A 16412-nucleotide genomic window follows, 5' to 3' on the forward strand; every position below is an offset into this window, starting at 1 on the left:
TCATAAGCTGTTAGCTGACGGTTCACTTTAAATATGACGTTTTGTAGGCGTCACATGTATTGTTACGTGAAACAAGAGGCGTGGAATAAGTCCCATGTTTTAGTTTATAACATAATTAAATATGCTATTTAATTTTCATTTTCATTTCCTCTCTTTCTTTAGCGAACATTACGACATTAGGAACCCACATATCTTACATATGAAATCTGCGTTTGCAAATCGTTTATCTGAATTGCTTATTTATATATATATTGCTTATGTTTAATAACGTATTTAGCATTATTTGCAACTTCTTATTTGACAGCTATCACTTCATTAAATCAGTTTTGCCTCAGCATTGCCTTACAATGATGCGTGAGCTATTTACTTAATCTTCAATATATATTTCCCTTTTTTCTTGTGCACCAGGAAATGCTAATCTTTCAGGAATATCTTAGTCGTTTCCACATATTTCGATTGACAATAATGGCGTCTTTCTATTTTTCTTTCTTTTTTTTCTCTTTGATTTAATAATACCACCAACACTACCATATGACTTATATAGAATGAACAGCATCCTCCATCAAAATGTTTTCTTTATTGATTTGAAATATACTTACGAAACAAGGAGTCAATATGACGGTTAATCAAGAAAAGTGTGAATTTTCAATCATGCTATAATCGATCATTTAACAGTGACATTAAGCGTTCCCTCCGACATCTTATCAAATTCGCGGTGGCCAATTGGTTAAGGTGTCTCGAAACTTTATCACTAGGCCTCCACCTCTGCGTTGCGAGTTCAAAACCTACGTGGGGAGTTGCCAGTTACTGACCGTAGGCCGTTGGTTTTACTCCGGGTACTCCGTCTTTCCTCAACCTCCAAAACCTGGCACGTCCTTAAATGACCCTGTTATTAGGATGTTAAACAAAATAAACCAAACCAAACCAAACCTGTATGTGTATTTCCTAGTACCAGGACATTTTGGCGCGATACTAACAAAAGCATTATGCATTCAAATTGACAAAGAAATACTTTTATATGGAGTGAATTTATGTCTTTAGTACTGTTTCAACATAAAATATATCGCCTGTATTGCATGAAACTTTTGGTTTGCTATAGAAATCCGTTGTCCGGGAAGGTAAGGGGTATAGGTGGACAATTAGAAAATAATACGGGCCACAACAGAGAGCGAAGCAGAAATAAACCTACATTCTCTGTTTAACTTTGAAGATGTCAAAGGTACAGGATATTGAAATAATTTGCAATATTTCCCATATGTGGTTTTGAAAAAATAAGGCGCAATTTTGTATGAAGAAACGGCTATGGAATGTTCTAAATTTTTCCAAGGTTATATTTGTAATTTCATTTTGTTATTTTTTAATACATTGAGGTAGTAAGTGATTTATTACACACACACACACCTTTCCATTGTGAGAGGCAGGAAATGTGGTTAAACAGGTTTGACAACCTATGCCTATCATCGGGAACACCTGGTTATTGTTCATATTGAAGGAGCACTCAACCTTGATTTCACTAGGCACCTGTTGAACAATGTCACTACAAGTAGGCATGTTAGCCACAGTATATTGCTTGTAAAAACCATACTTTCGGTAATGCAGACAACAAAACGAATACTAATCTTTAATACCTTAAAGATGAACGCAGCCCAAAAAGGCAACCAGTACCGAAGTCCAAATCACCACAAACAAAATATTCAGCGTCGATATCCCTCCGATGTTACACGTGTATCATCACGTGATCTTGCGACATAAAACTATTGACAAGTATAGTACTGCTTTTCATGAGTACATTCCATGCGTTACAGGAAGCATAGTCTCCCCATCTACTGTTTTAGATCAGACATCATCACATTGCACTGGAATATTTCTAAAAGCATTTTCGTACATTACTGGAGTTTACCTAATAGTAAGTATTAATACTTAATTTGATGATAAATTTGATATATTTCCACTATGAATAATTTTCATGAATATCTTTAAAAGCAGTACCTAGAAATTTATGGAATATCACTGCTTGATATATTTTTTTCACACTCTGACGCTCATTTAAGTTTGCTGTTCCAATAGTCCTAAACATCCTCTAGCTAGAGTTAAAATGAAGACACGAAAATGAGGTTGAGGGAAAAGAGACAAACGGACACAGAAAACTAAAATATAGAAAGAGGACAGTAGAAAAATAAACAATGTTACAAAAGTGACAAGAGATAAATTTTGTTTTCTTAAATATTCCTTAATTATATATATATATATATACATATATAACATGACCTCAATTCCACAAAGGGCTACATGTACGTTTAGTCGCATACATGGTACTAAGCAGTAAATTAAAGTTAACATTATTCGGGGCTCTTTAACATCACCAAACAAATATGATGAAATTGGTAATGGTTGACCTTTCCAAAATATAATCAAATTATATAGATATATTATTATTCTTTTTTCTTTATATCTACGTCTATCTACATTCGTGTGGCAATGATACTACACTCTTATCTCATACTCATTAAATGTTTCCGTTATGTTGTAGTAGAGAATCGGGGATGTTACTGTCTAGAAATGGGAAATTAGGAATAAAGAAATTGAAATCATCACGCGTATCATACATTCTATTGGTCAGTTGTCTCGACTATGTAATCAAATATCGAGATTAGACATTAATGCTGAAGAGCCTGAAGTGTCTTTGGTTTCAATTTTACCTGGCATACCCGGCCGAAATAGCCCCTAAGGTTTTTGTCATTTAAGACAATGCATCATCAATAACCCTCTAGATGAAATTTGATGACTTCACAAGGTCTCTTGTAAAGTAGATAAGTTTACATTAAATAAATCAATATTAGGTGCACTACATAAAATAATGAAAATATACATATGCAGTGATTGGAACTGTTTCTAATTGAACCCTATCAATAGATTTTACTACACTCATTCATATAAACATATTGCGTTCTGATCTCTTGTTTGATATAAGGTGTGACTGAGCGATACATGATCTCGTGTATATCATATGCAGGTACAACTAATAAGGTGAGATACAAACGATTATTTATAAAAGGGATCTCAGTTTTATCGATATATATTATTGTGCCTTTGATAATATGTTTTATATTTCAGCATCGATAAAGATAAACGGTACTATGGTAAACCTCGATGAATTAATACCCAAACTTGGAGGTTTCGGATACTACCAGAAAAGGTTATTTCTACTGCTAATAATACCAACAGCAACAGCGGCAATGTTCATGATCATGATGGTGTTTGCTCTGTATACACCGAATCACAGGTAATTTAGTATAAGTCTATGCTAATAATATCACACGATAATTCAACTATTTAAACATTGCTTCTTAAGGAACTGATTAATAAATATGAGATTAAAACAAAAATTCGTTTATAAATTGTTGCGTTATCGGTTTTAAATTTTGAATAGGGCATAACTTAATTTCAACAGACAATGACGAACTGACTAATCCATAGTGCATGTCGTAGTCAACACTATATACCAACCTCAATTATCGCAGCCATAGAATAGCGAAAACTGCTAAAATAAAAATGGAATGATATAAACCAGTGCTGTATTTCATTATTGCTGGATGATTATATTCTTATTTTACCAGCTGTAAGCGTCCCCACGACTCCAGTAGCTTCAATGATTCCCGGAGTGTCCGGTTCACTGCCTCCGAGTGCACTCTACGACAGGAGGGAGACGAACAGCTTAATTCCTCAAATGCTGCTTTATACAATGTCTCACGCCATATAACAACATTGCCGTGTTCAGAATGGGACTATGATGATGACGTATTTAAGGAAACATTTACAACTGAAGTAGGTATATTACAAGTGTAGGAGCCGTGGCCACTTATTTAGCCATAATCGAGATTATAAACTCGGGCTCAACGTGTCTACTTGTGTAAATAATAAACTACTCACAATTAATAACTAATATTTCAGATTATAAGAGAGACACATACAAACGGATACAAAGAAATAACGAGGCCCCTTACCTAAAATAACACCGCTGGGACACATTAATTCACAGCATCAGCTACTTTGGTTCGCACCGTGACCCGTGAACAGCGACAGCTCAAAGAGCGAGTTTAATTAACGATATAACACGACAGCGAATGCATGACAAGTTTAGAAGCCGGCCAATCAGCGCACGTCTACTTAATTGTCTTATCCCGCATGGACGACACACGAGTGACAGTGAATAAGTCCCAGCAGCAGCAATACACAAATAGCAAGAATATTAGGTATACACACTCGCATAATCACATGGCTCGCCGGTCTTCACCCATCACGGACTCACTACATACATACATTTCCTAGTATAGTACACATACATGCAAACACACAATGTCATGATCATCCATCGTATAAACATGCCAAACTTTTACACACTTTCATTTCTGGCTACTTTTCTGCATGAAGATACATGTATATACAGCTTGACATAATACATAGTGTTTCCGCTATATAACAGTCTACTCATGACAGGCGTATTCATCAGTGTCATTTAGCATCTTGATAGGCCAACAGGTCAAGGTCAAAGTCATCCACAGAATGAACATCCGGAGTGCCTTGATTAAGATAAGTGGCAATAGCTCGGGTGGGCACACTAATACTCCCTTGGGACACATACTTTGAGTTATGAACCCTCTCACCTGTGTAAACCATCCTTTTGGTGTCTTCCTACTCCACTTGGTTTTTCCGCACATTATTTCTCTACACCTGGGACACCGGATGCTCGGTATTGTCCGGGCAGGTAACTCGGTACGTTTTTATTTATCTGGTCTTCCTTCACTCAGGAGCCGGATATCCCCCTCCCCCTCCCCTCCCCTCCCCCCTCACCCCTCACCCCTAACCCCAACCCACCCCCCTTCCACCCCCTTCCACCCCCTTTCCACAAGGGATTGGTGTCCTGCTGGATAAATTTCAATAGGAGGCGTGACCTCATTCGTATAGCCATTACCCAGGGTCACGAAATGCTAAGATAGAGATAGAAACGTACTGTTAACTTAAGAAGCGTGAAGCGCAAGGGTTTAGGCGAAACAGTCTCTAAACGGATTGTGAATAAATATCCGATATATTAAAAACTTAGTTTTTTGTGTTTGCAGCATAGCCTCGTGTGCCAAGAAAGCTATAAGATATCCCATGCACAAGTGATATTCTACTTCGGTGTTGTGATAGGAGACATACTATTTGGGCAGATGTCTGATTTGTAAGTTTGCGATTGAATATGTCTTGACATCTACATAAATTGCAAATAAAGATATGCAACCACTGTATCATTTAATCCTTTTTTACTGTAGTTACAGATACCCACTGGTTTTACTATTATTAAATTGATAGGAAAACAAATAAAGGAAAGTACACATTTTTTTTTATTTTAATGGAAACCCATTTGTGTATATAATAACAAGTATATCATTTCAATTATATTGAAGATACGTCATTGCAAAAATAGCATTAAACAACTGATAATTACTTGGATGATTGATGGCTAATTGTGATATTTTATTTGTTTTTAACAGTATTGGGCGAAAAAAGACATTGGTTATAACCATGTTCGTCTTGTTTGTGTCCGGATTATCGGGGTCCTTTTCTCCGGAGTATTATAGCTTTGTGGTTATACATTTCGTCGTTGGAACCGCTTGCAAGGGATGCTTGGTTTTGTCTTTTGTTATGGGTAAGAAGTATTGACATATTTCATTTTCACGTGTTAAACTAACCTTTTGGCGTAAATAAACCTATAAGTATAACTACAGCTGAACCAAAATCTCTATTCCTATTGTACTTTATATAGATATATATATGTGTGACTTTTGTAGCATCTCTATATACGATAACGCCGGACAACCAACATATGTTGTGTCCATTTCAATAGAAATAAAACTTACTCCCCAGAACGATATGGATTTTATATTTTGTAGGGTTTGAGTTTGTTGGTCCAGATATGCGTGTATGGCTCAGTCAAGCTCTCAATATTGTATTTGGACTGGCACTGTGCTCACTTTGTGGTTTGGGGATTCTTATAAAAAATTGGCAGTACATACAGATAACATGCACCATACCAACAATTTTGTTCACACTCTTGTGGTTGTAAGTAGATTTGATCTAAGTTATAGTAAGTCAGTGTTTGGAATATTGTGAAATATCTAAAGAAGATAAATAAATCTAAGATCAATAATTATGAATGAATGATATATATCTATACTATTATCCTTTATTTGTTTTATTGAATCAATTTGATTTTATGTATAATATACCTTTTTTTCATACGATCACTGTATTGATTTTTTCTTTCGCGATGAAAACACACGTGATGTCAAAAATTACGTAATTGTGTGTTCGTCGTCGCTTTCACTTTATTTTATATCAATGCATTAAGAGCTGTTTCGTTGTCTCTATATTTTAAGTTTGAATACAGCATATGGCAAAAGATTTTATGAAATTATTTAGGCAATGCTTCCGGGGTACCTTGTAAATGGCGTATTACTGTTGCAGTACTCTAGACGAGTCACCAAGATGGCTCTTGAGTAAAGGAAGGACAGAAGAAGCAAAATCAGTATTACAAAAAATTGCACGAATCAACAAGGTGACGCCTGATGGAAATCTTCTTCAACAACTAGAACATGAAAAAAGTACACACACAGAAAAAATATCGAGTTTGTTTAAAAACAGAACCCTTGCTATACGAACATTGGTTGTCTCTTTTAATTGGTAAGCATCAAAGCGGGGGGAAATTTAGTAAAAATATCAGATTTCCAACGGATATCTAAGCGTTTCAGAATATTTTGAAATGTAGAATATGTGTATACAGCCTATAGACAATTTTATTCAACCACCAATTGTGATATATAATGAAATTATGTCACTTTTAATGAGTTTAAAAAAAGGAACTTTTAACCTCGGGTGACATTTTCCCGAAATAGCATCATCCTAGCATAAAAAATATGAAAGCGGATAGCTTGTTTTAAGTGTACAATATAGCTTGTATTGGCGGTATTCAGTATATGCTTCATACTTGAACTATTGTGTGATCAAATTATTTGGATGGTCAATGACTTTAAACCAAAATTAATTGTCATATGGATTATAACAGGCAGACTGTGAGCACATCCGGTCAACGTGACCTCCTAGTAGGGAACATTGAACAAGTATCTTAGCAAGGCCTTTATTCGAATGGCCAATGAACAAAGATGTCGTATACGATCCTCTGTAGAAAACACACGTATTTTTTATAAAGCCTGTACTCTATGTTGATTTACAATGCATCACGTGTTTAATGTATACCTACAATTCGTAGTTAGGAAGAGATTCCTAAACCTGAAGACGCCCGACTAATCAAACAGTTATGGTTTGAAATATATGGGTGTCTTATTAACTTTACAGTTCAAATATGTATTTGCAATCTTATCACAGTACAACATTGTCTTTGCATGTTGTATTAGGTTTGGAGTGGGGATGACATATTACGGTGTGTTTATTCATGCTGAAAATCTAGGAGGCAATTTTTACCTGGCTATTTTCCTTCTGTCCGTGATAGAAATCCCAATACTTTTAATCAATTTGTACCTGTTAAACAAATTTGGAAGGAGGAGAGTACACTGTTTAACAATGATGACAGGAGGACTAGCGTGTATATGTTCCATATTCCCTGTGATATTTGGGGGAGAAGGTAAGACACACGATCAATTTAGTACAAGTTAAAAACAAATACTGATTTTACCGAACTGGCACAATTACACAACGACGCTTGAATACAGCCAACACAGGAAGCTTTATCATTTTGTCATAGAACACATAAGATCTTTTGATCTTTCGGTTAAATATTCACTACTCATTATCTGGCAAGCTGTCGTGTCTTATAGATTATAACATTGGTCATCATTTGAACTATTGTGAATTGTTACAACGCTAAAAAAATAATTAAAATCATAAACATATACAGACATTTTCTTGAAATCACTATGTCATAATGAGATGCCCATTGCCGGTAAGCGGCTACATTTTGTGATGTATTATTTTTCTTGAAATTACATTTTCGGTCGAGTTGAGGAGTGTCTCTGAATTATTACATTTCGAAATTTCGAAATTACATCGGATATGTCCTAACATTTGCGGATCATAATTCATCATGTTTATATATAACCGAGTTTCACATCGATTGTCATTCAGAACTACAACCACTCATCCTTGCTCTTGCTGTCATCGGGAAAATGGGGGCATCTGGTGCCTTTGGGTCCATTTATGTCATTTCTGGGGAGGTGTTTCCAACAGTTGTTCGGAATGGAGCCGTGGGTGTAAGCTCTTGTTTTGCAAGGATAGGGACTATGCTAGCTCCCTATATAGCAAAACTGGTAAGACAACCTGCTGTATTCGTGTTTTGTATCTAAATATTCCTTTGCAGTTCATAGGCAAAGATATAAAGCAATTACTCTGGTAAATCACACATTGCCCGTGCTTTCTGTATTACAAATGACGTTTTTTTAAGAAAGGTTAACATCGATCTATATTAATATTATGCTTAGGATTAATCACGAAAAAGGATACAATAATACTTTGTGATTAGATAACTATCAGACATATCATTGCAAAATAGTACGTCATGTCTTATAAATTATTAATTAAAGCAAGTGTTTGAAATAGAAATATTTCATTGTGATTAGTCGCAATAGGTTTTTTTTTTTTTATTATTTATTTATCGATTACGATTTGCAGGGCACAGTTGGTGTAGGCAGTTATGGGAAAGCTATCCCTCTAATTGTGTTTGGAGCTTGTTCGATCACGGCTGGACTTTTTGCGTTATTACTACCAGAAACAATGGGTTGCCGACTTCCAGACACAATAGAGGAAGCAGTGGACTTCAAATTGTAAATATGAACTTTGTCTAATGGATTGATACATGTAAAGTTCAAGGTTCAAGCTGTATTATAGTTTTGTATGCTTTTACAATCAACGATCAGGTCGCAATTTCCCTATGTATTTTCTGCATGAAGTCTGTGAATAAACGGTAACGTTTTAAACATATACTTTCATTTGTAATTTATTATAAACATAGTGTCATTACAAAAGCTTGATGCCAGTGGGATGCTTAACACATGTTTTGTTCTTATATTCCTCTTCTATTTAGGTTACGAGAAGACCAAAACTCGAAAAGTGAGACTGAGGAGCTGAGAAGTATGATAGAAAACTAAAGTAGATTCGACATCTTACAATTTACATAAATGCTACATGATTGAAACCTGATTTAACAACTCACAATTTGTGTATAGGGTATACTAGTATTATGTGTACTATGTAAAGAAGTAGTTAGATATGCCTTAAGTTTCAAATATAGAAATGCATTATGTACTAGTTGACCTTTGCCGGATATATTCATATTAGCGAAATGCATGATGTTTCATTTTTGTGAGATTTGCACAAATGCTGTTTGATGTTGTTACCACCAACAACCCTACGGTAGGGTGATTGAATTTGGTGGGATATTAAATGCAAAAGAAGTTATGTAGTATGGCCGTGCGATTACCACAGATACACCAGCTTCTTCTGGCATTATGATGAGAACACAGCAATTAATCGATCACCTGAACAGAGGTCATCTTTTTAGGTCATTTAAATAAAAGTCGGGTGTTTTACACTGATCACAATGACAACCTTTATTGTGTTTTGGTTATTTGCTTAGTCATTTCCGTACATGTGAACGGTAACACAGTTAAGAATATACACATGTCCTTGGCATTCTTATATAATCAAATATTGAAAATTATGCATTTTATAAATTTATTGAGCTACTGGTACTCACCTTTCCAGGGTTTTGCCTTTCTTTTCTCCTGTTTTAGATATTTTCAGTCGCCTTCAGAATTTCAATACCCCAGAAATGACGAGTCATATGAGGACGAATAACTGCATGATTCAATTTATGTATTTATTAATTTTTATTTTCTTCTTCTTTTTCGAAATTACAATTTGTGTTGAAAGGTGCTTATATCTTGTGTGTCTTTTCGACAATCCCTAGAATGGCTTATTATATAAATTTAAGGTTTTAAATTGAACAACTACATATTAGTCTAACTTGGAGCCAAAACGCTTATTTATTATTATTTATTATTAAATGGACTGTTTTGATTTTTTGATAAACACGCACTGAATTTAAGTAACACTTGTATATGAATGATAGAGACTGATTGTGAAGCATTTGTAGATAATTCATGACTTTTCTTTATTAAAAAATAAAAACATAAACTAATACATTGGAATGCATTTAATACACTAATTATTTTGATGGTTTAATATTCTAATAATCAAAGTTATTTGATTTTTATAACTTGCAAGATGTTTTACACTGTTTGACAATACCAAGGGGAAGTAATTCTTAAAATTATTCTATTTTTTGAAACAACCAGTCAAAAACATTTTGTACAATTTATTTTTCAGTATGACTTTTTATCGGTAATCAAGTTATCCTATTTTAGCCAATCAGAGAATGTGGAAAACAGGATTTTATAATAGTACAGTTTACATATATTGTAATTTACGCTATGGAATAAATATCTATCAATGTCATTTACAGAAAATAAATTTAAAACAGATAACAAGGAATAATACATGGAATAATTTATGTGGGTACAAAATACAACACTTCACATTTTAATGACTGACAAAATAAATAAGCTGAGATCAAAATTTGTTAATAAATAATTGATAAAATAGGTAATGATGAAAATGAACAACTGACATCTTTCTTCTTCGAAATACCATCAAATAATTTTGATGTAGTTTCGTAGTGGTTCATTTCTTGCCGCCAAAAGATACTCTTTTCATTTTTATACTGCCCGGAACTGTCTTATAACACAAGACGGCAAAACAGCCATATAGAACACAGTTTTCCGTTTTTTCTTTTTTCTCTTTTATCCATTTAACTCTCTTCCTCAAAAATAATGTTTATTTTGCATAGGTTGGTTCTGTTTATCCGTGAATTAAGGCTGTCCAACTGTAAATATAAAAAAAATTGTTAATGAAAAATAAAATGCATCACATGTGTGAATCACATTAACTTAAAAGGGTTTTTATATTGCGGAGTTTTGCCTGTATATGAGGGGTCTACAGAAAGAATAACACTTTGGCTTACATATCAATTAAACATCTACATGTATAAATAACATGCATACAATTGATATTGAAGGGCTTATATAAACAGGATTCAATTATATGTAAATATTATATATGACAAAATTGTGTTAAATCTATAAACGGTATACAATTTCAAGTTTCACATATATACAGCAAATTAAAGGGTTTCATAAACCTCATACTTAAGGCTCTACATACAGAGGATCGCTTAGTCAAATATGCTAGATATATATCACTATAAGAGTTGACGATGCATCTTTTATGAAATTAAAGTTTTGTATATTTCTCAGGGAAAAATCGAATCCAACCTGTATATTAAAGATCGTACAATTACTTTTTTAAAGGACATATATACATACAGGAATTAGATACAAAATACGATTATATTTATTCATCAACTTTTAAAAACCTCGTCTTTAATGTATGTTATCACTAAATATTCGAGGAATATTTTATTCAAATGAAGTGATTCACAACTCTTAATTAGTTCTGAGGAAATTTCGATTTTCTAATTTCACTGCTAAATTATCCATCACTGTAATATTTTGACGATATTTATGTTGAAAATGTTGATTCTAAAACAATATTGGTAATTTTATCGAATACATGTACTTACCTTCTGGAGCAGTTTTCCACCAATACGTTTTAGGCGATTTAATGTGTTCACATTATCGCGCTTGGTCCGAATATGACTGCCAGTGGCACGTTGACTTGCAACTTTTTGTGAAAAATAAAAGACAATAAGATTCAATTTCAATCCAAGCTCAAGTGAGGTAATGGAATACTTAATTAAAAACATAAATTAAAAAAAAAATTGAATTGTTTATCGTAAATCCCTCTCTAGTGACTAGTATTTCAACAGTATAATTGGTTAAATACTCACCCTCTGTAGACATAAAGGACAACGTTGAAAGCAAAATAAAAAGCAATATCAATTCGGTTTTCATCCTGAAGCTGCTTTTTGGTCCAGCGAAGTCAAATTTATGGACTCTGTAGCGTTTAATGATACCCGACATCGGTGTGTCTATACATATATATACCAATGTACACCCACACATAGCCAGTACAATATAGTATGATAGAGTGGAAGGGAACTCACCTATCCCTAATGGTAGGTATAGTTACACAAAAACATACGTGAATCATATGTATCAATCCATACTCATTACGGTTATCACATCCTTTCCACATAGAAGTAACTATTCACACTATTAAGCAAACATTGAACATACTCTTATAAACCGGTTACTATTCCAATGTTATATATTATATTGAATTACTTGACATGGATGATACATGTGAAAGATGACTATGTATTTTGTTAGATCTATGATTTAAATCTATATCTATAAATATAAAAAACGACTGATTCATAACAGTATTAATTATAAATGTGTGATGCTTAATGTTATGCCAGTGATATAAATTATATAAAGGCATTCGGTCTTTTGTCTAATTCTCACTATAACTAGTTCTTACGTAAAAATGTATTTAAGGTTTCAACCTGAAATAAAGTTGGTATATAATTTTGTTGATTTTGTTGGTGTTGTGGTTGTTGTTGTTGTTATTGTCATACTTTTTTCTACCTTTTTTCACCAACAAAAGTGACCAATCAGAGAGCACAATAATAAACTACAGACAAAATTAAATGACGTCGCAATATTTTTTGCAACAATTATTTCCGGTTTGTTTGCGGGAACAGCTAAGTTGTTGCTTCAGATAGCATAGGATGAACGTGTTTCCTGTTTAAAAAATATTTTTTCAGCTTTCCTTGATGTCGTTTAATCCTATAAAATATCAAAGGTCAGACCCGCCTCTGCAACTGCTCTCAAGAATATAACAAAATAAACACAATAATTTTGATTATATAAATCATTTATTTTGTACTTGTTTTGAATTATATTAAAACAGATTTGTGTTGATGTGAGAAAATAGTATAATTATCAGATATTTGCTTTGGGCTGATGATAGATACTAAAGCCTTATCACGTACTTGCATATGCTTATAAAATAATGTGACTGGGTACATTATTTTTGTCTGTCCTATACTTAGTAGTTAATTGTTGTTGTAGGTCAGAGAGCTTTAAATTTTAATTATTTCGATATGATTAATAATTTCCATCCAGTCATCTACCCACTAAAATGAAACACCTCAGCAAAATAATGACTTCCGAAGGAATACCTCCACAGAGTGTGACTAAATCTGTTTAAATCTAAAGTCGATATGGGTATAATATATTAAATCCGACCACAACCATTACATACCACACATTCGCAAGAACAAAAAAAAGGTGAAAAGTGGAGGTAGTGGGTATCATTCATACGATGGCCGATATCAGCTGTCACGTTACTCGCATTTATGTGATGCGAGTAACCTGACATAGTAAAAATCACATGATGGGTTACTGTCATGTGATGCGAGTAACCTGACATAGGCAAAATCACTTGACAGGTTACTAGCGTGTGATGCGAGTGACTGTACACAGTCGCGAAGGAGATGACTGTACACTTACAAAACCCATTAACATTCTAACATTTTTACTAGACCTTTAAAAAGAGGCTCTCATGGCGACAGTCAAATTTCTACGCAATTTTGTTTTTTTCCTGATTAAACCGGTTTTACAATGGAGCTCGTGTAGTCTAGTCAATTCATGATTTGACCACAGACTAATTGCAACAGAATTTCGTTTTCATTTTTTCTGTAGATTTGCATATTTATGTGGAAGAAAAAATTCCCCGAAAATCTAAATTGGGGGAAATGGTTTTATTCACCAAAAAAAATCAGGAAATAAGAGAAATTGCTCAATTGGCCAAATTTAAAGCCCAATATAATACTCTTGAGTGACATTGGACAAGAGATTTTGTATGCAACACAAATAATCAAAGATACATGTAGGTTTTAATTTGCTATGTTATTGTGAAGCACGTGTTAACCCTGGAATGTTTATGGGTTTGCATGTTATTGTCACCTACTTCAATATGTTGCGAACAATTACCCGTATCACATGGGAGTAACCCGTCATGTAATTTTTACTATGTCAGGTTACTCGCATCACATAAATGGGAGTAACTTGACGGCTGATATCGGCCATCGTACATTCACGTGGAGGTGAAGTCTTTGGTTAATTGCCTAGAAATGTACACGAATTTCATCTATAATGACTGTCTGGTATGCACAGTCTTCATTTCGATCTAGATCGATCAACGAAAACACTAGAATTCGTGTTCGACACAAAAATGAAAGATGGCTGTTCAAATTAATCGGTGAACAACACATCTTCAAAAGTTAACATCATGTGACATAGGTACACCCATCAATACCAGAGACAGTAAAACATTATTATGTAATGAAACGTGTTTGATCCTTAGAATGTGCATTTCGTGTTGGATATATCAAAATCATACAAGCTCCATTGAGTGTTGTTCTGTTTGTTTGATGTAATTTACATCAAATACATCGTTTTCAATGGTTTATCAATGTTTATTTTTTATACAAAAAAATATTTATTATTGACATGGAATGTTATCTATAGCTTAAACATTATAGATATATTCTTAAATTGTGTATGGTTCTAGTTTTTTCTTTCTTTTTTAATTTTTCAATAATAACATTGTGAATATATCATGCATCTTCTTTTCCTGTCTACTTTTCATTTCATTTTTATAATGCTGTCTGGTATGCACAGTCTTCATTTCTGGACGAAAACGGTCGTATTCAAAAAGGGAAAATGGAAAAAAAATACAGATTAGAAACACTCTACATGGAAAATACATGAATGTAGTTGCTATTTACCTTTCATTATCTAATACAGATGTGGGGTTAAACAAATCAATGTCATATTAGAAATTCGCCCTCCTTAACGATGTATACAAAAATGTGTTATGCAGACCTTATCATTTCATTACACCTGTAAGTGTGCTTTAATCCAACGCCGACGGTGTTAAATTACTACATTCCTGCAATACATTCATGTAATTCCTTAATACTTCAAACCATTTAAGTGATAACCGGATATGAATGTAGATATTAACAATAAAGCTCTGTAAAACATAGTAATCTAAGGCACTCCTCACTACTTGACTGTGAGTTGCCAGTTGCACCATGAGTATGCATATTGATATACATACTGTATGGCTGTTATTGTACTGAACGGTAACCATTGGTGAACGAAACATCCGTGTGGGTCAACAGCTATTGTTTCTTATGACCGAGATGTCCTTTTGATGTTGAACACTTCGAGAATGTACGACTTGAACAGATGTCTGTATAAATATCAGGTATTTTAAGTAATGTTTTATTCTACCTTCGTATAAAGGGAACATAGCGATGCGACCACTCGTACTCATAACTTTACTCGTTATCATTCTCCTTGTGGATTTGTCACCTGGGGAAGGTATGTTTTTTTGTTTTTTACTGAAGATTAATAATAATTTGTTTTGAATAATATTCAAATGTATCCTAAACCTGGGTTTGAGGGTTTTTCTTTTTCTGGCTACTCCGGTGTTATAATGTTGTCCATCATATAATTATTTCATAAACATCCTTTCAAGAACCATTACAGTGGACAAAACAGTTCGTAAAGACATAGCAAGCTACACAAAGCATATAGTTACAAACTCCTCCATTAATGTTTTAATAGTGATACTACTGCTGTTCATAAAAATGGACATATATGCACTTTCCGAACAATACGAAACAAAATTAGTCATGTGCTGCTATAACTCGATATTACATTTACAGGTGTGTACTTCTTGATGTATTTTTGAAATGGATCATTTACATAAGTGTTTGTTAAATTCGCAGCTAAACGTCGCTGTCGAGGAAAGCAAGCAATAAATAGAAGAGTTGGAGAACTGGAGACGATAACAAAACACGTGAGTAAAAGTATATACTCGTTTACGAAGTATTTATAAAGCCTGCTACATTGAAATATTTTATGCAGTTTCTGAAAACTAAGTAGGTGACAAATAAGTTATATAATTCATACTTGTAGAGACGATCCTTGCTGATTTCACCATTTGTGATTAATTTGAAAAAAAGCATTGAATTTTGACGAGTGAATCTGGTTACGATTACATTCTATGGCACTGGCAATTACGTTTATTTCAAATTAATTATATTGTGTTCCTATGTTGAAAAGCACCAATGCCTTATAGATTTTGAGTTGGAATAAAATGTACAGTACAAGCAGATTTTATTCATAGTTGGTATTTATGTTATTATCTTCTAAATAACCGAATATAATGCATACACTTTATGTATATTTGTTATCTTT

At 33.7% G+C, this 16412-nt stretch overlaps 2 protein-coding genes across 2 annotated transcripts; both read left to right on the forward strand.

Moving 5' to 3' along the window:
• Positions 1-3137: 3137 nt before the first annotated feature.
• LOC117328371 (organic cation transporter protein-like) lies at positions 3138-5703 on the forward strand. The gene is made up of 4 exons (XM_033885898.1): positions 3138-3283; positions 3618-3825; positions 5118-5221; positions 5535-5703. The coding sequence occupies exons 1-4, from the start codon at positions 3138-3140 to the stop codon at positions 5701-5703; spliced, it is 627 nt and encodes a 208-aa protein (XP_033741789.1).
• Positions 5704-7727: 2024 nt separating this feature from the next.
• LOC117327619 (organic cation transporter protein-like) lies at positions 7728-10137 on the forward strand. Its single transcript, XM_033884674.1, has 3 exons — positions 7728-8363; positions 8725-8876; positions 9137-10137. Exons 1-3 carry the CDS (start codon positions 8223-8225, stop codon positions 9198-9200), a joined length of 357 nt encoding a protein of 118 aa, XP_033740565.1. The 5' UTR covers positions 7728-8222; the 3' UTR covers positions 9201-10137.
• Positions 10138-16412: the final 6275 nt, after the last annotated feature.

Source organism: Pecten maximus, chromosome 5 (assembly GCF_902652985.1).
Source record: "Pecten maximus chromosome 5, xPecMax1.1, whole genome shotgun sequence".
NCBI lineage: Eukaryota > Metazoa > Mollusca > Bivalvia > Pectinida > Pectinidae > Pecten > Pecten maximus.